The sequence below is a fragment of the Onychostoma macrolepis genome, chromosome 17, assembly GCF_012432095.1.
Source record: "Onychostoma macrolepis isolate SWU-2019 chromosome 17, ASM1243209v1, whole genome shotgun sequence".
Classification (NCBI taxonomy): Eukaryota; Metazoa; Chordata; class Actinopteri; order Cypriniformes; family Cyprinidae; genus Onychostoma; species Onychostoma macrolepis.
In genome coordinates this window covers 4,555,684-4,580,013 of record NC_081171.1, presented here as the reverse complement: position 1 = coordinate 4,580,013, position 24,330 = coordinate 4,555,684, and the positions used below count along the sequence as shown (strand labels likewise).

The 24,330-nt window shown below is 36.6% G+C and overlaps 1 protein-coding gene and 1 pseudogene across 8 annotated transcripts in view; one reads left to right on the top strand and one right to left on the bottom strand.

Annotated features, from left to right (window-relative positions):
* The window catches only part of LOC131523534 (NACHT, LRR and PYD domains-containing protein 3-like), a 454,982-nt pseudogene that overhangs the window by 126,238 nt on the left and 304,414 nt on the right, over positions 1-24,330 (top strand).
* Positions 4,531-24,330, bottom strand: part of LOC131523481 (NACHT, LRR and PYD domains-containing protein 3-like) — a 40,936-nt gene continuing 21,136 nt past the window's right edge. For 6 of the 8 annotated variants that reach the window (XM_058749910.1, XM_058749911.1, XM_058749912.1 and 3 more), the window contains 8 exons: positions 23,802-23,963; positions 21,715-23,643; positions 16,548-16,718; positions 15,634-15,807; positions 12,469-12,642; positions 10,610-10,771; positions 9,662-9,708; positions 4,531-5,761 (listed from right to left, as the gene is read on the bottom strand). In XM_058749910.1, the coding sequence (XP_058605893.1) occupies positions 5,196-5,761; positions 9,662-9,708; positions 10,610-10,771; positions 12,469-12,642; positions 15,634-15,807; positions 16,548-16,718; positions 21,715-23,643; positions 23,802-23,963 (3,385 nt within the window). In that variant the 3' untranslated portion in view covers positions 4,531-5,195. Of the gene's footprint in view, positions 7,067-9,661; positions 9,709-10,609; positions 10,772-12,468; positions 12,643-15,633; positions 15,808-16,547; positions 16,719-21,714; positions 23,644-23,801; positions 23,964-24,330 lie in introns of all 8 variants that reach the window. The other 2 variants (XM_058749909.1, XM_058749914.1) reach the window with 2 other exon arrangements.

Genomic DNA, 24,330 nt, shown 5'->3' with positions numbered 1-24,330 from the left:
GATGTACTTGTTACATCGTTAGAAGAATGGCATCTACGCTAATATTAGTCTGTTTCTTTCTTATTCCGAGGTCATCGTAGCCACCCAGATCCAGACTGTATCCAGATCAGATGGTCACTGCAGCCACCCGGATCCAGTCCGTATCCAGATCAGATGGTGGATCAGCACCTAGAGATGACCTCAACAGCCCTGAATGTCAGCGGAGACCAGGACAACTAGATGAGCCCCAGAGACTGATCCCCAGTGAAGACCCTGTCTCCTAGATGGCCATCGGGACAAGACCACAGGAACCAGATGAGTCCTCTGCACAATCTGACTCTGCTGCAGCCTAGATTTAAACTGCTGGTTTTGTCTGGCCAGAGGAGAATGACACTATTTCGACACACTATTTCCCCGTCTAAATACTGTAAAGCTGATATAAAGCCACCCAGCTTTATATCAAGCTGATGTAAAGCTGCTTTGACACAATTTGCTTTGTTAAAAGCGCTATACAAATAATAGTGACTCGACTTGACTTTAAAGTAATGCTTCTCACTTTACCTGTGCAAAGATGACAACATGTCTTGAAAAACATGAACACCATATACTATTTAACCTCTCGTGCTCCTCATTTGGGAGTCACACTTGTGATCGGACATCTAAAAATTAAATTCCCCTCCACCCCCAGTAAAATCAATGTAACATATTTTTGTTCTATAATATTTTTTCTTTTGTAATTTGAGATAATTTCATGGTACTAATGAATATTTATACAATAATTATCAATTTGTTCCCACTGAAAAAAAAAAAAAAAAAAATATATATTTTTCTAATTGCTTTTCAATTAATGCAGTATTTGATGTTAAAACAGTTAAAACAGATTTTTTGTTTGTTTGTTTGAAATGTTGATTTGAAGCGTCGGTTTTTAAATTATTATTACTTCAGTCAAACCTGAACACAGAGAAAGCATTTTGTTACAAACAATTTCTATAAAAATGTAACAAAAATGAACAGGAATGTTTATCAGAGCTTCATTCTTTGGTGTCTGATCTGATTTCAGTTTTCTGACTCGTTTTGGCTATATGGTTATAGCCATGCCAATTCATTTGAGTGTGTATAATTGTGTATGTGTGTCCGCGAGTGATGTGTCTATTTTGCACTCTTGATGTTTTAAAGTGTAACCCTTACTTGCTGTCCACTTTTTTTTTTTTACTGCATTGTAGTTGAATTATTGTTTTTATTTTACATATTTGCTGTGTTATAGTCACACCAGTTCATAGGTGTGTCTCTCTGTGTGTGTGTGTGTGTGTGTGTGTGTAAGGTGCACATCTACTGTGCTGGAGTGTGGGCCAGAAATGTATACTTGGAGAGAGAGAGAGAAAGAGAGAGAGAGAGAGAAAGAAACCTAGCAGTTAAATTCTTTTCATTAAACCAGTTTCTTTCAAAAAATTAAACAACTTTATTCATCTGATTTTCAACTTTAAATAGATTTTTTAAGATTTAATATGTTCACCCCATACTTCTTTAATTCATCTTTTAATTTTATACTTTGAGTTTCATATTTGACATGCTGATTCTTCTGCCATTCCACAATCACACATACCTGATGGATGCTTTTTCAATAAACGCATTGTTTTATTCAATCCACTATGCCCCAATCTCAACCTCAAAATAATGACATGTTCTCTTGTATATCTTCCTGTTGATTTCATTCTCCTTACTTCTTGCTTAATATTGTACAAATGATGTCTTTTCTTCCCTTCATCCCATTGTTTTTGCCAGGCCTTCATAATATTATTCACGGCGTCCTCCATTCACCGGTTGTTGATGTTTGTAAGAGTTCCTGCTGCCGGTGCAAATGCAACCAGGAAAACGGTCCGAGGGAGAAATTGGTTCTCTAGGAACCACCATGCTATCTAGTTCCTAGAACTAGTTACTAGAACGATGCGGTGCGAAAGCGCCTAATGTTATTTAAAAAGAAAAATATCTGATCATAAAAAAATGTGTTTGTGTATAATAAATGTGTATAAAACAATACTATAACACTGTACATTAGGGCTATCAAATTGGCTGAAAAACTAAATTCGAATTTTGTTCTAAAATAATGATCAATATTCGAATTATATTAAATTCAAAATTTAATATAATTTAAAAGGCATAATTTCTGTTCTAGGCGGAAAAAAGCTTTTGGCTTCTCTCCTGAAGCCACAAGAGGGCGCACCGAGGAGCAAAATATTACTAATGCACGTTTCTTAAGAACAATAAAAATAACACAACTATCTTTGAAAAAAGTACATAATGTTTAAAATAATGTTTATGAACCATATAATTAATTATGTAGCTTAAACAATTAGAAACAAAAAGCATCATGTATGTATGTATAGTTTAATACTAAGGACCGAAAACCAATCACAAAGAGCACTTTTTTTTTCATTTAAAAACATGAGATGCAGTGGGGTGCAGAAAAACCGTGATAAAGTCTCGAGACAAGCTTTGAAAAAGTTGAACTTGCATTAATTTTACATGGCTTTCAAAACATGCCGCTCTCTTGTGCGAGGTGTGAGTGCAATGGTGATAAATGATCCCCCAAAGAAAATGCGATAAATCTGCATTCTGTGTGAACGGCTTGGTTTCAGTTTTGACGTAAACAACATCATCTCCAGATTGATGTTCTCTTTTCCCGCAATATTTTGAATGAGCAGCGCCGCATCCAGTGGGTTCAACTGGATAAGCTAAAAAACGCAATAAAATGTAACGATACATCGTCATCGCATCTTGTGTGCCACTGATAAGGCAGCCTAACAGACACCTAAAATTCGAATGCAACGTTTTTGCATTCGAATGTTGATTTTTATTTTAAATTCGACATTGCCTTTTGTGGCACCTTTACTTTATATAACGTAATTTATATTACCCCTGGCCCTGTATATTTTTGTTTTGGTTTGTTTGTTAGTTTTGTTTTTAATTTTTTTTTTTGTGTGTGATTTAGTTGTTACTAGGGCTATATACTTTTGTATACTTGTTGATAATTCTAATAAAAATAAATAAATAAATACTGCAAAAAAATAAATAATTTTTTTTTTTAATTCGACGAATACTCGAAATTCTGTTGTTTTTTTTGACAGCCCTACTGTATATATTACTTTTACAAACAAATCTAAATCTAAAATCTAACATTCTAAAACTTTGACAATTGTTGAATCATAATTCATGATCATGTATGTTTCCTCATTTTACCTAGTCTACTTCAATAGTTTAATTAGTATTTTTGCTTAAGAAGCAATACAACTAATGATGGCATCTTTATCTCCTCAGAGGATGATAAAATTGTCCAGTCTGGCTCAGTCATTTCATCTAAACAGGAGAATGAAGCTTATTCAGTTCCAGCAGTTGCTGGGTATGATTGCAGCGGCAGCGACTGTGATTCCCCTAGTTCTTCTCAGATCTCGTCCGTTACAAAGGTGGGTGAACAGCGCCAACTTACATCACAAATTAGACAGACATGTGAGGATGAGGGTTACACAGAGGTGTATCCAGATGTTACGCCCTTGGAAGAACAAGAGGTTACTATCACAAGGGGTTCCTTTAGGGAACATCCTAGCGAGGCAGTCTGTGATAACAACAGATGCCTCTCTGACGGGATGGGGAGCAGTTTGGGAAGGCAGGTCTGTCAGAGGTTTCTGGGAACCTCCCTGGACCTTGGAGCACATCAATGTGCTGGATCTCAGGGCAGTTTACCTCTCTCCGAGGGCCTTTCTCCCATAATTGCAAAACAAACATGTTTTGGTAAGGATGGACAATATGTCCGCAGTGTATCACATCAATCACCAGGGTGGCACCAGGTCAGCACGATGTCTCCAGGTGACAAAGAAACTGCTTTCTTGGTCATCTCTGAAACTCCAGTCTCTCAAGGCAGTGTACATACCGGGAGTTGCGAACAAAGCAGCAGACCTGCTGTCTCGAACTGGACCTCTTCCGGGAGAGTGGCGTCTCCATCCTGAAGTGGTAAGACTTACATGTGGACTGTTCGGTATGGCGAAGATTGATCTGTTTGCAACGGCAGAGACAGCTCATTGCAGTCTATGGCCGGAAGAGTTGTTGTATGGTTTTCCTCCTCTACCTTTGATTCCCGTGGTGTTCAGGAGGGTAGCACTGGGTTGTTACAAAGTTTTGCTTGTGGCCCCAAGATGGCCGAAAAACACTGGTTCCTGACACTTGTACATTTGGTTCAAGGTCATCCTTGGCAGCTACCAAGGAGAGCCGATCTTCTGTCTCAGGCAGAGGGGCAAATTTGGCACCCGAGGCCAGAGATTCTGCAATTGTGGGTGTGGCCTCTACTCAGTCCCTCTAAATAAAAAATAACATGCATTTTGTCTCTAATTTTGTTAAAATTATTCAGAAGAGTTTTAGGAGAAACATCTGGTACAATGTTGATACTTAGCCTAAATGAAACCCCACTGAGAACTGCAGTGCATCTCCTGAGCTATAAATGAGCAACTTCTCAAATACTGAGGAATATGATTTTACACCAAATATATTTTAATAAAAACACAAAAACACATGATTGTAGAAAAATACAAAAAACAAAGTACATTCTACCTGTTTAAAAGAAGCAGAGTAAAAAGTAGTGTGGTTCAGTTTTATGTGTTATTAAGGTCCAAATAATACATCCATGACCTCTTTGCTATTACAGTTTTATTTTTAACTACATAAAATAAATGTACAGTCATTTTAATTACATCACATTATACTTAGCAAGGCATGTAATGTACAAGTGTGTTATTATTTTTTTTTTAAATGAACAATTGAAAATAAATGTAAAATACATTTTAATGCATTTATTGTATATCACAGCAATCAGAAAAAAACATTAATTTTCTTACTAGTAATTATCGCAAGATTATCCAACTTCCATACCTTAATCTCCAAAAAGAAATGAGGTCTATAAACACTGATACAATCAGAAATGCAAAGATGTAACACAAGGTTAAAATAAATCTTCCTTCATGTGGTGCTCAGAGACTCAAAAAGACAAAACTCTTGTTGAGCTGCATACAAATGTCCATAAAAACATAATAGAAGTCTGTGGTCTGTCTCATTAAGACTGAAGATAAATGTGTGTGTTTCTACATACTGACAAAAATTAAGATCAGAAGAGAGAAAGTTTACAGCTGTGTGACTTAAAGACAGACATGTGTTTCTTTCTCTCAACTGTCTCAGTTGTTTCTCACACGTAGCTGTTTAATCTCACACAGCGAGACTGAACTGTCAGTATAGCAACACTTAAATCCAGCATTGAGGGGTTCAGTGAATGTGGTGTTGAATGTGTGTAAGTGAGTGAGTGTGTTTGTGTCAGAGACGCTGTAAAAGGACAGACGGCCAACTGACCAGTTCAGATAAACTCCTACTCTGTTAGAGAATGAAGAGACGGATATATATGTGATTTTTTTATTGTGTCTGACAGTGAAACTGTCATCAGTACAGTTCAGACTCCAGGACTTTTCATTGTATCCAAACCTACAGTCATTACTCCATTCTTTCCTGCTGATTCCTTTATATGTCACTGCTATGGAAACCTCCTTTCTCCTGCTCCATTCAGCCTCCCAGTAACAGGGTCCAGTCAGACTCTCTCTACACAGAACCTGAGGATTGTACTCATCAAATCTCTCTGGATGATCAGAATATGATTGCTTTACTTCTACACGTGTCACCTTTCTGTTCCTATCAGAAAGAGTGAGATGAGGGCTTGCTGTGTTTGAATCCAGTGTGAGATCACATGCATCTGAACACAAAAAGAGCGATTATAACATTTATAATAAAACAAAACAATGACTAAAGTGTGTGGTTGTGTGATGGAGAGACCATAAATTTGTCTTCCATCACTGTTTTACTGAGTTTGTGTTGGTTTTACTTGTATGCATTTCTGATCCAGTAGAGTGGGCGTGGCAATAAGTGTACTCGAAAGAAAGCGCTCATTTTAGTTAGTGTGTGCAAATGTTTGTGCAAATATGTTTTGATTTATCCTTCCTCTTTTTATTTGCATTATTAATTATATTTATTTACTTAAACTCTTGTTTCTAAATCTCATGTATAAATCATATGGTAAATCAAGAGTTTGTTTTATAAAAATATGGTTTGTTCCAATTAGTAAGGGTGGGAAAGATGTGTATTTAAGATGGCGGTCACCTGTAGTAAGGAAGGTGGACGGATCAAGAGTTTGTGATTAAGATTGTGGGGAACGCTTTAGATTACAACCCGCAACGTACAGCGTAAGTAAACAGAATTTACAGTGTAACTTTTTTGTAATTATAATGTACCTATGCAGTACCTCAGTGTAGGTTGGAAATTGACTCAACGATATGTAACTGTTTTTAAGTGTCTTTAGTCTGTTTGTGTTGTAATATTTTGTGATGAAACTGATGTATTGCTGCCCATTTTGGCCAGAACACTCCTGTGAAAGAGATTTTTAATCTCAGAGAGTCTAAATAATAAAGATTTATTTAATCTAAATAAAGATGAAATAAATAAATAAAATAGGTATAAGGGAATAATATGTGAAGTTTGGGGAATAAAGGGGTAATAACATGTAAAATTACAAATTATTTCTACTGTAAGTATTTTGAAACTAAGGGGTACTATTCTAATATTACGTGGTATGTAGGCTATACAACAATATATTTGCAAGCGATTTAGCAAAAACATACACTGTGTAGGCCTACTTTTTAAACATGCTGGGTTAATGTTTCAATCCAATCACTCGGTTGAAACTGTTGGGTTAGGAAGCTGACTTGATTTGACCCAATTTGGGTTGACATCAATAATAAGTAACCCAACTGTCCTGGGTTAGGAACAGTGTTGCTGTAACAGGGCATGAAGTGTGCGGATCCATACGCAAAGCTTTATTCACAGACATGGTCATACACAGGCAGGGTCGAGCATCAGCAAACAGATAAGTATAAGGCAAGACAAAGAGTAGCTATTCCTAGGGCTGGCGTAGGTCCTCGATCAGCGAACAAAATCCAGAGGGCTTGACAACAGGGGTAATCCAGAAACATGAGCAATAGTCCAGACGAGGTACAAACACAGTCTGAACAGTGAGACAAGGGTTAATCCAAGATTAACAGGCAGGAATCAGGAAACATGAAACAAGGCAATACTAAATGACTAGACTAACTAGAACTGGAAACTAGACTCAGTAAAGCAGCTATCACTAGGTGAGTGATAAAAGCAGAACAATACTAGAGACTAAACAGAAACACGGAATGGCTCGGTCAAACATTTGCTGGTCGACAGTGACTTCCATATTTTTTTCCTACTGTCAAAGTCAGTGGGGACCAGCAACTGTTTGGTTACCCACGTTCTTCAAAATATCTTCTTTAGAGTTCAGCACAAGAATAAAACTTAATACAGGTTTGGTACAACATAACAGTGAGTAAATAATGACAGAATTTTTGGGTGAACTATCCCATTAATGACAATCGGCAGCATGTTTAGTTCTGTCCCATCCGTTTCTCCCTCAACTGTTTACTTTCACTTTAGACACAACTGTGTTTATATGTAAACCTTGTGTGTTTTTGACAGTATCAGCGCAATCAGACGATAACTAAGATAACTAAGTAATCAGGTGCTGTTTGACCTGTCTTTAAGTGTACGAACGCTTAAGTGTACGTGGTCTGAATAAGCACACGTCAGAACAGCACGTGAATGAAATGTTTAACCGGCAAGGCTTTAAAGCACACGCAAATAATGTACTTTTGTGATTGCGAATAAGTGCAGTATCTCGTGAGTGTAACTATACCGCTGAATCAACATTTGATGTGAATGTGTCTCGTGAGTTGCAGTTGGAGCTGGAGCCGGGAGACATAGTAAATATAGCGCTTGAGGTAAATGTGTTTTGTTAATGTTTCATTATATTACTAGTGTTGCCTCCTTTGTTCACTATTACACTACTGCATATATTGCATCTGACACTGGTGTTGCTTGTTTAGTAACGTGAGCCCACACTTTCGAACGTTTGACTCTTGCCGCCACAGATTGCACGCAATCAAAATGCGTGTTTATTTAAATGCAATGTGTGGACTTTTTACACCGATCTCACAGTATTCGTACATATTTTACTAGGTGGCTAATTCTTACAAATGACCACACCTAACCCTACCCCTAAACCTACCCCTTACAGGAATCATGCAAAATCATGATTTTTAGTGCACATTTTATGAGTGCGTGCGTTCTCTGGGATCGAACCCATGATCGCATGATCACGTAATTACATATCATCGTATAACGCAATGCTCTACCAACCAAGCTACACTAAACCCGAACTATAATGCAGATAAAAGAGTACAAAACATTAATATAAAAATGTCCTGTTGCCGATAGGGGCGCAATTGTAGTATACGCTCTGATGGGTCGTATTTCAGGGATTTGGACAAACGACCTATACGGGCGTATTGGTTGGAGGACAGGTTGACGCAAACACAACACACACCGCACATGCGCATGGATATCACAGGCGTGTTTATATTACAAGAAAAATGACAAGCAGCAGCTTCTAATTTATCATTAACATTGAAGTATACGGAGATAAAACAACGCAAGTAACGATAACAGTATAGTTTGTCCTGAAGCTTATCGGTAGTCCGGTATTGACCCAAAAAAATACCGGTTCTCGATACCATCCCTATTGGGAAGTTGCTGAGATCGACGAATATGCTTACATAAGGTAAGCTTGTGAATTATAAATCATAGCTGAAACTCATTAACTCATTTCACTAGATGTCCAGTTTTGTTGTTCAGGAATCTCCATCATGTTTCCTTTAATAGAATGGTTAAAATACCAATAGACCTATAATAAAATACCAGTATAAAATTACAAGAAGAATATCATCTTTCTAAATCACTCCCAAACATAAGATTATTGTTTAGGCCATACATACCACGTAATATTAAAAGGTACCTCTTAGTTTCAAAATACTTAGTATAAATGATTTGTAATTTTACAGGTTGTTACCCCTTTATTCCCAAAACGTTGCCATATTGTTCGCCTATACCTACACGGAGGTACACTATAATTACAAAAAAGTTAGGCTGTAACTTCAGTTTACTTACGCAGTTCTTTGCAGGTTGCATATCTGGTTGTTACCCCCTTATTACACAAATGTAACACATTGTTCCCTTATACCTACATGCACGTTCTTTATAGGTACACTATAATTACAGAAACGTACACTGTAAATTCAGTATACTTACGCAGTTCTTTGCTGGTTGTAATTTAAAGCGTTACCAGATTGTGCTGTAAAGCATGTAAACTCCAGCCTCAGTGAATTTGAGGGGAGTTAGTACTGTTCTTAGTACTTAGCAGTTCTAGTTTAGACTGTTTATATTACAATCTGTGTTTTAAGCTCTTAAACCTATTTATTTGCACATTTTGCACATCTAAATAAACACTTTTTGGACTCCAACTTCGCTCCTGTGGTTGTGAACCTCCTTATGGCTGCTCGGGTTGTTATCACAGGTTGTGAGAACCACACAGTTTAAATGGCTTAACAAAGGTATTGAATTGAATAATAATTTAATTAAAACCTAACAATTCAAAACTTCCCTGTGTTGTTAGGTTTAGGGTATAGAAAATATTGTTTAATACAAAATCAATAGAAGATTGTCTGGTGTGTTTGTGACCTACATTTCTGTGGTCCTGTTGTAATCCTGAACAATCCTCCGTGATCCACACTATAAAAAACAAGAGACGCATTCAGGATGGATAGCATTTCAACTTCAAATGCAATGTGGTCACATGCGTTTTAGACTACCTCTGTATGTGGTTTCGGTTCACAAAACATTTTAAGCCACATTTCCACCTGGATTTAGCACTGACCACTTCAAGACACATCCTTATTTTTCTCTGCAGTATGTATGTGTATATATGTGCTGTATGTAGGGATCTATGTACATGAGTTTTCAGTGACTTTATAGCACACACTTGTACAAACACACAGGATGATTATTAGGGCATGATTTACTAAACAAGGCAAATTAGCATGAGAGTGCAATTCCAAAAAAGTGCAGATGGGAACAGAAAGTTCTGCAGGTGATCTACTGACAATGAGAAAAATTAGCAAAATTAAAGAACACACAACGCAATCTACCAAGAGCACCACAAATTAGCATAAGGATATGTTTGGATAATATCTTCCTCTGGCATTCCAAATAAATTAATATGGAAAAATTTATTGATCTCCTTTTTTACCACACACTCTCTGTTCTCTGCGGTGCCTCCTCCTGGCAGCAACAATTATGCAACCATGTCAAGTGCAAAATAGGTTAACACATGCTTTTTTGGGCGGTAAATAATGGCACAAATACCAGTAAACTGACTACTGCAAACCTTAGTAAATCATGTTGCGTGATTTATTTAAATACTCTCCTCCCATAATTTTTGCATCTGAAAGGGACACTCTTACAAATGCATATGCAATGAGGTCAGCTGAAAAAAAATAAAGTTTCCACATCTTTTCAGTGCCAATTTTTCACTGCATGTCTTTAGTAACTCTGACATTAGTTTTTTAATTCCAAAAGAGTGTTTGCGTTGGCAAAAGCTGTTAGTAAATCTGCCCCTTAGTGCTGAACATACCTGAGTTTGTCCAGTCTGTAGTTTGGATCAGAGAGCAGCTTGACTAATGATTGTCCTGGGTGATTGTAGCTCAGATCCAGCTCTCTCAGGTGTGAGGGGTTTGAACTCAGAGCTGAAGCCAGAAAACAACAGCCTTCCTCTGTCACCATACAGCCAGATAATCTATAAATACACACACAAACACTCACTTTCTATTTTCTACCAACTTCTAGTCATCCACTTCTTAAAGATTTTAATTTGCTGTAAACTCATGGAAATCAAATCAGTGGACAGAACAGGACCCACTGTGTAATTTGTGTTTTTTTTAGATGCTATATTTGGTCATGTCAGTTGAAAACTTTGTAAAATCAACTCATTTGTTTCCCATGAAGAGATATTGGCTGGGCTTTCTTTGCTCTATAAAGACTGGGTATCATCTGATCATTAAATCAACTTATCATCATTTTATTTCAAAAGTTCAAGTAAACTCATTCAAACATGCAATACCTGACTATTTTTGGTCAAGATTGGCTGCCCAGACACTGATATGTCAATTTATTGTATCTGGACCAGTGTTAAGTTTGGCAGCAAATGTTTATTTAGTCTTAGTAATCTTTTGACTAAAATGCCATTTAGTTTTAGTCACAATTTAGTCATCTGAATTGTATTAGTTTTAATCTAGCTTTAGTCGACTAAATCTACAGTAGATGTCTTATATTAAACACGCCTTTATATTAAAATTAAACAAAACCACATCTAAGAAAGAAACAAGAACACAGTCATCTTTTCAATGAAATACCAGTGGTTATATAATATGCATTCTTTATAACAATTTGCTTATAATGTTCTTCATTCTTTCAAGCAGACATATTTATTTATATAAATTAAATTTAAATTAATCCTTATTAGCAGTGAGTGATTTTCTCTCTTTCTTTTGTTGCTTGATTAACATTAATGACACACAGACAACAGCAACTAAATAAGGCTACTGTCCCTTTAAAACCGGATGCAATATGCTGAAACACATCCGAAATTCTCCCAACTGTTCACGTTTGCTTAACGTAACCAAGTGTTTATGTGAATACTGGTCAAAACGGACAATTTGGCATAATTTTATGTGTCTTTCTCTGTTCATGTGTGATAAGACGTGAAAGAGAATTCACTACTCATGCACTGTCTGAGAGGCACTTATCTGTGTGCATTATTCGGGTGTGTGCACTCAGAAAACCGGACCGAATTCAGTTCTTTTTCGCGTTGTCGTGCTTTTCAAATTTATCCACATCTCTGCTCTTCTCTTACTCGCAGATATTGATATTTTTTAGCGTTTTATGAGACGTGCAGCAAGTGTATGCTACCTTATGTCCCGTCGGATATGGCTCAAATGTGTGCATCTAACCTCCCAACCATGCAGGAAATTAGTTCTGACTAGATCTCTTCCCAAATTGCCTCTCCCTAACATTTTCATCTTATTTTTATTTGTTGATGTAAATGTCAGTAGGCATAGTTTTTGTCATTCAAAATGAGTTATTTTGTTATCGTCTCATTTTCGTCTGTGAAAAAAACGTAATTGACAAATTAAGACAACGGAAATTTTGTCAACGAAATTAACACAGACAGAAGCTTCACTCCCGAATCCCACAGGTCACTGTTACTCAGGCCCAGCTTTCTCAGTGAGTTTGATTATTGTAGAGATGAAGACAATCTTTCACAGCACTGAACATTGAGATTACAGCCTGCTAATCTAAATAGAATAAAATACAAATATTCTCATGTTTCTTTCCAAAGCATGGCATTCTGATGTATTTAAACTGTATATCTAATTAGTCAATTAGATTTTTATTATGTCTGCACCAAATTACATTTTACTGTACATCACAAACCTCAGTATGTTGAGTTGACAGTGTGAACTCTTCAGTCCATCAGAGAGCAGCATCACTCCTGAATCCTGCAGGTCATTGTTACTCAGGTTCAGCTCTCTCAGTGAGGAGTTTGATGATTGTAGAGATGAAGACAAACTTTCACAGCACTGACCAGAGAGATTACAGCCATCAAATCTACAGAATGAAATATGGTTCAAAAAGAGAGGAAATGCTGAGATAAAATATTGTTTTCTGTCGTTTACATGTTCAAACATTCATTTTGCCATTAATTGTAATAATTCAGTGAGCACAAAGCTCATATTTAGTTTCATCTGACCATAGAAACCAGTCACATTTGAAGTTCCAGTCATGTCTGATAACTGAATATGCTGGAGTTTGTTTTTGTATGAGCAAGGAGAATTTTTCTTGAAACCCTCCCGAACAACATGTGGTGATGTAGGGGCTGTTTGACAATTTTTTTTTTAGGTTTTCTGACCCCGAGACTTAGCTATTTTCTGCAATTCTCCAGCTGTGGTCCTTGGAGAGTCTTTAGCCACTCAAACTCTCCTTCTCACCGTGCATTAGGACGATATAGACACACGTCGTCTTCCAGGCAGTTTCGTAACATTTTATGTTGATTGGAAATTCTTAATTATTGCCTTGATGGTGGAAATGGGAATTTTCACTGCTCTAGCTCTTTTCTTAAAGCCACTTCACTAATTTGTGAAGCTCAATTATCTTTTGCTGTACATCAGAAATATATTCTTTGGTTTTTCTCATTGTGATGAATTAAGGGAATTTGGACTTTGTTTCCCCTCCTATTTATATTTCTGTGAAACAGGAAGCCATGGCTGAATAATTTCATGTTCATAATCACCCTGGACTGCTCAAAATTGTAAATATGAATGGGAATATACTTCAGAGATATTTTACTTATAAGAATTTCTAGGGGTACCAATAATTGTGTCCAATGTGTATTGGAGAAAAACATTTATTTCATAATGATATTTCCCCCCATTTTAAATTCTTATTCTCCAATTAAAGGTTCGATTTTTGTGAATTTTTCAAATAAAAGATCAAAAGGATTAACAAAGCAGATTAATTTTCACAGCCTTCTTTGATCATATTTACCAATGGTACCAACAATTCTGACCACGTGTGTATATCTGTACAGTGCAGTACTGTTTAAAATTGACATATTAGAGTGAAAAAGACACATGCTTAAACAGCACTGTCAAGAGAGATTACAACTTGTCAATCTAAACAGAACAAAGTACAAATATTCTCATGTATCTTTCTGAAACTTTCCATTTCAGGCTACTTTTACCTGTACTAGTTATTTAGTCAAAAGCAGACAAAACTTTAGGTTAAGATCATTTGAAAGCACAAAACTTTAGGTTAAGATCATTTGATAGCAGTCATGCTAACATCGCTACTGAAGAACTGTGCTACACTACTACACTACACTACTACCAATAAATTGTTCTCCCCACAAGATCTCAAGGCAAGCTTACTTATTTTATGTATTATAGAAATTCTATATATTGGTGAGCCACTCAAATGACTGTTCAGTGAAATACAGGAAAATCTAAATCATTGCACTGAATCTGAATCAGCACTGGTGAGAAAATATAGCACTCTACACTTTTAATGAGAATAACTATTGTAGGTGTCAAGTTTCAGAATGCAACAGCAAATGTTCAGTTTAATCTTAACAATTTGCACGTCTGCTTGTGGGACTCATTTCTGGTGGACTATATCCAGTGGTGTAATCTACATGATATGCAGGTATATGTGTTATACACCCACTAGGAAAGGTAAAGGATTTTCATATATCCACTTAAAAAAGCGCAAGGATACGTAATATCGTTGTGTGATAGAACTTTCATACGTTTATTCATAAATTCACCCCATCTATGTTGCGAAGCACTGACTTTTTGACTGACGACCAATGCTATTGCGCAACTCTTGTGCGCACAAGTCTGATCAAGTATGAAATTATCTAATGTGAATCACTAAAGGAGATATGAAACGAAAGCAAACTGAAACAACACACTTTCAGTGTTTTCATAAGCCTGCCCCTGAAGCTGCTAATGCTTCAGGTGATACTGCAGCTGCATGACACGAACGTTAACATTACAGAAACTACAGAAAATGAGCCTGATGCTATCGTAACGCTACCTGGTAAGTAAAAGTAGCATATATGTTAGCCTATCATTAACATTATCATTAACTTAACTAACTGCAGGGGATGCTTGATACAGTATATTTGAACAATGAATGATTTTCTCTTTTTCGATGGAATAACATTAAAGACAGCACTGAATTGAGTTCTTCCATGTTATTTTGTGCTTGAATGGTGTAAAATCACTTGAATGTTTTAATTGGCAAGACTTAAAAACACATGCAAATTCTAAAGTTTCATGAGGACGCAGAAGTGGCCGATTGGAGCAGTGACCGATCAGTTAACTCTCCCGAGCGTCTTACACTGGCTTCTGGACATCAGACATTCATTACCTGACCTGGTCATGATCAAATATGTTAGCTTTGCTGGCAGCATAAAGGAAATGTATTTATTTGTAAATTTAACTGATTGAAAACTAAAGTAAATGAGGGCCGTTGAAAGATTTCTTATTCTGCAGCTCCCTCTAGTAGACTTGCAGTTGTCCTTTAGGGGGCATTTTTGCTCAGCCAATGCAAGTCTTAAATGTGCATTGAAAATGGCAATTAATATAACTTAACTGGCTGAGTTAGATGATTAACACTGTTAAAGTCTTGTGTTGATTATGATAAATTGACATGTTGATATCACATAGGCAGTCTTTCAGAATGCTCTCAGTTACATGTAGATGCATACTGTATGCAGTAGTGCTGCAGTATTTGGCTACCAGGAGTGGTTATAACACATTCTCACACCTTTATTTATTTATTTTGTTTTTACAATTTTGGGAGTACAACAAATTTTTTACATGCCAGAAGCATCTGGAATGCATCTCAAACCACCTCCTGAAGTGGTGTGAGTGATCAGATTGAATACCTTTCAGAGGGTATTTAAATCTGGTCTTTTCATAATCATTTAGTTACTGAATCAATAAAAATGCATGAAGCGGACAAATGTAAAAAGGCCCACTGATATGTCAGCTTATTGTGTCTGGACAAAATTAAACTTTAATGAACATCACAAACCTCAGTATGTTGAGTTGACAGTGTGAACTCTTCATTCCATCAGACAGAAGCTTCACACCTGAATCCTGCAGGTTATTGTTGCTCAGGTCCAGCTCTCTCAGTGAGGAGTTTGATGATTGTAGAGATGAAGACAAACTTTCACAGCACTGACCAGTGAGATTACAGCCTGACAATCTAGACAAATACAAATATTTTCACTAATTAGTGAAGAGCTGCTGCCTCATATGAGCTCCTCCAGGATTTTGTGATCATGTAATTGCAAGAATTTATGCAAATTCAACTAATTTCTGCATTACAGATTGTATATTTGTCTTGTGTCCACAATTGTTCAGCAAAAATGTTAACATGGGGCATGAAAGCAATATTACCTAAACAAAATCCATAAATCCAAGCCCAAACAAATTGATCAATGTGTATAACTGTCTTGTTGACAAAAAAAAAAAAGTAAAACAAGCAGGCATTGACAGACCATAGGGAAGATCAGGACTTAACGCCACTTGCAAAGATCTTCCTGTCAGGTTCCTGTGGATCTACCTGATATGTTTCTCTCAGGAGGTCCCTGTGATGTATTTTGTATGCTAATTAACTTTAGGTATAGAACTCTAACCCACAGACAGAACTTTGGGTTTAGATTCTTTGAGAATTCTTCTCCCCACAAGAACTCTGATTACTTATTTTATGTATTGGAGAAACCTAATACAATCAACTGCTCAACCAAACACAGGAAAATCTAACAGATTTTATAATTGCTTAACATTGCTTTAAAAGGAAAAATATGTTTCAACACAAGAAGTAACAGATACATGTCCAATCAGTCAAAACGGACAAAACAAATCAGTCAAGTGCAAACAGGTGCACTGATATGTCAGCTTATTGTGTCTGGACAAAATTAAACTTTAATGAACATCACAAACCTCAGTATGTTGAGTCGAGAGTGTGAACTCTTCATTCCATCAGACAGACACTTCACACTTGAATCTGACAGCTCATTGTTGCTCAGGTCCAGCACTCTCAATGAGGAGTTTGATTGTAGAGATGAAGACAAACTTTTACAGCACTGACCAGTGAGAGTACAGCCATCACATCTATAGAATGAAATATGGTTTAAAAAAAAAGAGGAAATTATGGGATAAAATATTGTTTTCTGTGTTGTATTGATCACATATTGATCACATGACTTAGGCCTCGGCGGTATGATGAGACGGACTGACAGACAGATAGATACACACTCACACACACAAACACACATATAAATAAATTATATATATACACAGTCAAACCAAAAATTATTCAGACACCAGATATAATTTTTGATATTTTTTACTAGTGGGTGCAGGACACTATAGTTCATTTATGTAAGTGAGGATAGCAAAATAAAGCAAACTGACACATATTATAGCCAAATATTCTTCATACAGTGGACTACCAGTAAAACTGATAAAAAATTTGGGACCAAAAGTTTGACTTGACACTTTGACCTGACCAGGTTTTATTACGTCCCTTTCTATCAAAGTTATTTGACATTATCAAGATGAATTTGTTCTGACACAGTTTAACTCTTTTGAGTTCTTATCATATTTTATTACCATTTTCTAAATCATAGCGAATAAACTGTGATAATGTGAGAAATTCTGAAGGTGTTTGAATAAATTTTGGTTTGACTGTATATACACACTCACTGTCTTTCGATAGATACTCTGTATCAGTATTTTAAAGCACCATAAAGTTATCGTGCAGTATATTCCAATAGTTTAATTTGAGGTACAGATGAATATTTAAGTCATTAAATACAAGTTCACGTAAACACTTCTCTCCACTGCAGCTGTCAGGCACATTTGAACTTGAATTAAACCCATCGATTTATACAGATTACATTTATGATTAACTTTTTTAAGCTTGAAAATGTTGATTATAGACTTTCAATTGATGGACAAAACAAAACGAGAGAATATTAAAAATAACTTAATTTATTTCCAGAAGATGAATGACAGTCTTCCAAAGTCTAGGAACTAGAGACCTGCACCCGCACCGGTTTGCCAGACAATTTTTATTAAAATTATTTGCAGGACTACCGCAAAATACAAATATCTAAGAATAAAATATATAAAAACAAATAAATTGTTATTCATCTATTGCACAAAAGCAACAGGAATGACTAAAAAAAAAATCTAGCCTTCCCCTGCCTGCTGCTGCTTCTGATTGCTTTTAGAGGGAAAAGCTGTCCACAACTGTTGGTCTAGGATCAGTTTTTCTTTAAAACAGTGTACTGGCAAAACAGATTTAGTAAGCAATTCAGTATGCATCTGGGTTGTTGACGTGACATGGCATTTTCACTGTCCCACAAGATAAAAATTTATATAATTAGTACTGTCATTATTTAAAATGCTGTAAATCATTAAACATTTCTTTGTCCTACATGGGACTGTTATTATAAAAGCTGCAGTGTTATTGGAATTTTTTTTTTTTTTTGAGCCAAATGTCAAATTTGTCTTATGGTGTGACTGTCTCAAGCATGGTTCAATAAATTACAACTTTTATAAATGAAAAAGAAAAGCATAAAAATGTTAATAAATACCTCTGGCATAATTGTACAAGTGTCTATTTTAGTAAATGACAATCATTTTTTCATCCATGTATTTCTGAAAGTGTAGGAACTTGATACATTTTGTCTCTGAAAACCATGTTCTATGGTGTGACACCATATCCTGATTTTAAATCGGCAATTCCAGAGAAAACTTTAATTAGTTGAAGGACCCCATTCATGGTCGTGTTACTGAAGCCCCCTGTGAAGCCCATGACATGTGCACATGGTCAATTTTGTCTCAGAATTATTCAAATATTTAACTTTTTTGGAACCACTACAAAAGTGTTACGTTTTGTTGTCCTTTGGTGTGACACCTCTAAATTATATTTTTTAATTAAAAACTGTAAGATAATCATGGAAAATTATGCAAATGTGTCTTGCAAACTGCTAATGACAAGTTAGCTTGGAATAGCAAGGTCATTAATTGACAGAAAAAGGCTGAAACGTCCTCTGGTGTGACAGAAAATGTCCTCCGGTGTGACGCCTGTACTGATGTCATACCAGAGGACAAGGTTTCTTTAAAAAGCATTTTAAATAATTAAATAAGATTGGTTTAACTCCTTTTTTATTCTTTTTTGATTATTTTCAGTGTTCTTAAATGCAATAATTACATTAATTTAACTATTATTGTTTTTGCAGAAAACTTGTACTGTTATAAAGTGTCATGAAAATAAGTATAAAATGTGATACTTTGTTTTTGAATGAATGAATGAAACAGAAAGAATTGAAACAGAAAGAATTGAGGGAGAGAAATTAGTGGAAGAGAGAGGACGTGGAAATATAGATTAACAGGGATCCACCAGAAGGGAGGAGATCCTAAGAGAACGATGCAGAAAGTAAATAGAATCAAAATCATGCCTTAAAAAGAGTAGCTATATAGTTTTAAAAAATCATTCACATCTTAATGAATATAGTTTCAATCATATATCAATAATATTTAACTGTATCATAAATATCAATCATATTTAGCTGTGCCGCACATGCAGCAGGGGGGCTAGAAGAGTTTCAGTAACATACTGATTGACTACGAGACTGAATTTTGTTGATGAAAATTATTATTTTTTTAAATTATTAAAAAAAAAAAAAACATGTTGATATTGTTTGTATCAAAATAACACTTTCTTTCTGATTTGACATTTTCAAAATTAAATAGAAATACTTTAATAACTACCATTTCTGTCCTTTAGTGTGACATAATGGTGTGACGTAATGTCCTACGGTGTGACACACATAGAAGAACCACAGATTTGTTTTTATCACAAAATATCTTAAAAAAACAGAGTATTGCAATAGGGGAGATAGAAATATCTATCATCTTAAAATGGTTTAATTTTCAGCAGTTTTGAACAGATGACAGCAAAGTTTGTCTTGTTGTCAAAGTTTGTCTTGAAATTGTCCAACAAGTCATGTGGAAAAAATGATGTTAATTATATTTTCATATTAAATAAATAACACTATATGAAAATAAGTGTCTTAACAATGAAGATAAATCTCTCTCATGCTATTTATATATTATTAAGATGTTTTTTTTTCTAAATTTTTGTTGTGTCACACCATAGGACAAATTTATGGTACAGTTCAGTAAAAAATGTAAAATAAAAAAAACATAAAACAATGCAAGAATTGACAAAGTTAGGACCCTTTATATTTTCTCAAAGACCAGACTTCACACTACATAAATATATGCATTTCTTCTTCAAAAATGGTCTTTTACAAAAAAAGCATTTTTTACTGGCTATTTGTCAACTACCCATCTGTGTTTGTGCTCTTCAAAACGTCAGCGGTTTCTACTTACAATGTGTTTTTGCAGTGCTGTTCAGTGTAGCCAACCACAGACATATCTGTTGATTTCTTGAATGCAGTGGTCAATCAGAGGTTAGAATCCACTCACCATTAAAAATGCTGGCATTTTTATTCAGTGCTGAGTTCTGTGCGCTTGTTAATTCTCTCATTATAGCAAACAAAATGTAGGCATTATGTAAGACAGCGGTCGGAAACCTATGGTGGGTCTCTCTTAAACTTGATGAACACAGAAACTAGCCTCATTATGAAGCCCCTTATTAAATGGATGTTAACTTATCCATAGTCTCTTAAGGCTGGAATACACTACACGATTTTTGCCCTGATTTTCTACAGATTTACAGTCTGGAGAAGTTGATGCTAGTTGCCAAAGATTAGAGCCAGTCTGCAGATTTGAGTTGACAGAATCCATAGAAAATCGATTAACTTAACTTAAAGTGACAACCATCAGTTAATATGTAAATTAGTGCACCATGGCAATTGGTTTACGTCAATTGACTTGAAGGACGCATATTTTCACATAAAAATATATCCACCCCACAGGAAATTCCTGAGGTTTGCTTTCCTCGGCGTGGCATACGAGTATCTGGTTCTACCATTCGGCTTGTCTCTCAGCCCCCGAGTGTTTGTAAAATGTACAGAAGCAGCACTGACTCCGCTCAGGGAGAAGGGCATTCGTCTCGCTACTTACATAGACTACTGGCTAGTGACAGCTCAGTCAGAGCAGGAAGTGAGAGAACACACAGTTATGCTTCTGGAAGTTTAAAATTAAACATCGAAAAAAGTGTTTTAATTCCCACACAGTCTATAACATATCTAGGGCTGTCACTGAACTCGGTGACATTCAGAGCGCGATTGTCAGAAGACAGGGTGAGAAAATTCACTCGGTGCATGACCGATTTTCAGAGGGGAAAAAGTGTTTCCTTTCGCACATGCCTCAGGCCATTAGAACTGATGGCCTCAGCCCTGATAGTTATTCCCTTAGGCAGACTGTTCATGAGAGAGTTTCAACACTGGGTAGCGTCTCAGGGACTAGACCCATTACGTCACTCCCGGAGTGGAGACACCCAACCTTTCTGGTACAAGGGGTACCCATGGGCGTGGTTCGAGCCAGACAAGTAATAACAATGGACGCGTCGTTGTCCGGTTGGGGGGGCATTCACGAGGGCAGGATAGTGAATGGAAGATGGGATCAACATCTGACCAATCTTCACATAAACTATTTGGAAATGCTAGCGGTGTTTCTGACGTTGAAACATTTTCTTCCTTTTCTCAAAGGGCATCATGTTCTCATGAGAACGGACAACACTACAGTTGTGACTTACATAAACCGACAGGGAGGTCTCAGATCACTTCCTTTGCACATGTTAGCACGCAAACTGATTTTATCACACGTACAGGGTGTGATGAACCAGGGTGCGGATCTGCTGTCCAGGGGCAATCCCCTCTACGGGGAGTGGAAATTGAACAGGGAAGTAGTCAAACAGATTTGGAGCATATACGGCAGAGCGACAGTGGATCTGTTCACATCCCACGACAATGCTTAGTGTCCTCTGTTTTTCTCCCTGAAAGATCAGAGCGCGCCTCTGGGAATAGATGCGCTGGCGCATGAATGGACTCTCCTTTACGTATTTTGTTAGTGTGTCTCAAAATAGAAACATTCAGTTTCATCTCCATTCACACATATTAATACTCACAGAGCTTTTCTGCAGTTCACCACAGCTGGTATCAGTCTCCTCCTACCCTCATCTGATGTGTTGTATTTCTTCAGATCAAACTCATCCAACAACTCCTCTGATATCTGAAGCATGTAGGCTATTGTTGAGCAGCGAGATGGAGAGAGATAATTCACTGAGTGATTCTCTGATTTCACAAACTCCTGAATCTCTCTGTACAGAGTCTGATCCTTCATTTCCAGCAGACAGAGAAACAGATTGATGCTTCTGTCAGCCGAGCGACGTTCCGAGGATACTGGGAAAGGATCTGGCACTGGATGCAACATCCCTGTGAGGGACAGTGTGGCTTGTCTGATTCTGTGTGAGGGACATTCAACACCCTTGATTGTGTTTTTAATGTACTTTCTGATCTTCATGATAGTCTCTGAGCTGTTTACTGTCTGTGTCAGTAGATCCTTTAAGAGACTCTGATTGGACTCCAGTGAGATGCCCAGCAGGAACCGCAGGAAAAGATCCAGGTGTCCATTTCTACTGTTTGAGGATTTATTAATTATGGCTTCCAGTACCTTATAAAGAGAGTTTTTCCAACTGTACCACTGATATATTCCATTCAGTATCAACATCAGTGATTCATTATTCTTGATTGCATGTGAGTAAAACACAAAGAAAGCAGCCAGAAACTCCTGAAAGCTTAGATGTATGAAGCAATAGACTTTCCTCTGATGAATCACAGATTCCTCCTTAAAGATCTCTTTGCAAATTCCAGAATACACTGAGACATCTATGCCGCTTTCAATCAGGTCCTCCTCATAGAACATCACATTTCCCTTCATCAGCTGTTTGAAAGCCAGTTCAGCAAGTTTCACAATCACGACTCTGTTGGACTTCAGAAGTTTCTCTGGATCTCTCTCATCATACTTCTGATTCCTCATGTTGATCTGAGTCAACAGGAAGTGGATGTACATTTCAGTCAGAGTTTGAGGGATTTCTGCACTCTTATCTTGTTTCAGGAGGTTTTGAAGCACAGTGACTGAGATCCAGCAGAAGACGGGGATGTGACACATGATGTTGAGGCTTCTTATTCTTCTAATGTGAGAGATGATTCTGCTGGCTTGATGCTCATCACTGATTCTCTTCCTGAAATATTCCTCTTTCTGAGGCTCATTGAATCCCTGAATTTCTGTCACACGGTTTATGTATTTTGAGGGGATCTGATTGGCTGCTGCTGGTCTGGAGGTGATCCAGATAAGAGCAGAGGGAAGCAGCTCTCCTCTGATAAGGTTTGACATCAACACACTCACTGATGAAGATTCATTCACATCACAGACTTTCTGTCTGTCTGAAAACATCTGTGTAATTCTGCTTTCATCCAGACCATCAAAGACGAACACAACTTTACACTCCTCATAAATCTCTGAGTCCAGATCTTGAAGTTTAGGATGAAAGTCCAACAGAAGTCTGTGAAGACTGTACTGGTGATCTTTAATCAAGTTCAGCTCTCGAAATGGAAGCACAAACATGAAATCTACATCCTGATTGGCTTTGCCCTCGGTCCAGTCCAGAATGAACTTCTGCACAGAGACGGTTTTCCCAATTCCAGCGATGCCTTTAGTAAGAACAGTCTTTATTTTGTCTTTCTCCTCACATCCCGGTTGATGTAAGGGTTTAAATATGTCATTGCAGTAGATTGCAGTGTCTTGTGTTCTGGGTCTTTTCTCCATCTGTAAAATCTCATGTTCTTCATTCACTTGTTCACTCTCTCCCTCTATGATGTAAAGATGTGTGTAGATCCTGTTCAGGAGGGTTTGATTCTCTTCTAATTTTATTCCCTCAAATAATTTCTCATACTTGTTCTTCATGCTGGTTTTGTGTTGGTCTTTGACTCTCTGTCTGATGAGGGTCTGAAAGCCGGAGGCAATGCCAGTCAGATGGGACAGTAATTTGATCACACTGCAGAAAGAAAAAAAAAATTAGCTTATTAGCTGTCCTGAAACAATAAATTTTTTATCGGGTGATATGATAAAAATATTTTCACTTAAACCGAAATGTTGTAATACTCCATTACATTATTTGTTTATCACATTTTATCAGATTTAGTTTATACTCACTCAGGATCAGAAGTCACTGCTCTATGACTAAGATTAAGAGGCTGGTGCATGGATGCATCACTCTTAATAGACACACAGCTGGGTTCTGGAGATGCTGCTTTATGTGTGTGAACATCCTCCCCTTCTTCTCTCTTCTCATAGAGACTCATTTTACAGGCAGTGCTGAAGAAAACCAAGAAAGAATAGAAGAGGAATATAATAATAATAATAAAAAAATTCTTGGATATGCTTTACCAATTTACTCTCCTTTTTTTTTTTTAGATTCAGAAAATACTACTGATACTGTGTGCATCATGCATTAATGTTTACCATACATCTCAGAATAGTATTTATCAGAAATAAGCACATACAAAAGATCAGAAATTAAAGAGGAAAAAAATATTTACATAGGGAGTGATCTTTCTGTCGACCTTGTGAAAAAAAATCAGGCGTACGTGCTGTTGCATAGTTAACCCATTCTTCTTATTTTAATGTAAATTTTTCCAGTTCACAGTTAACACATGCTGTTTTTATTTTTTAAATGTCCATT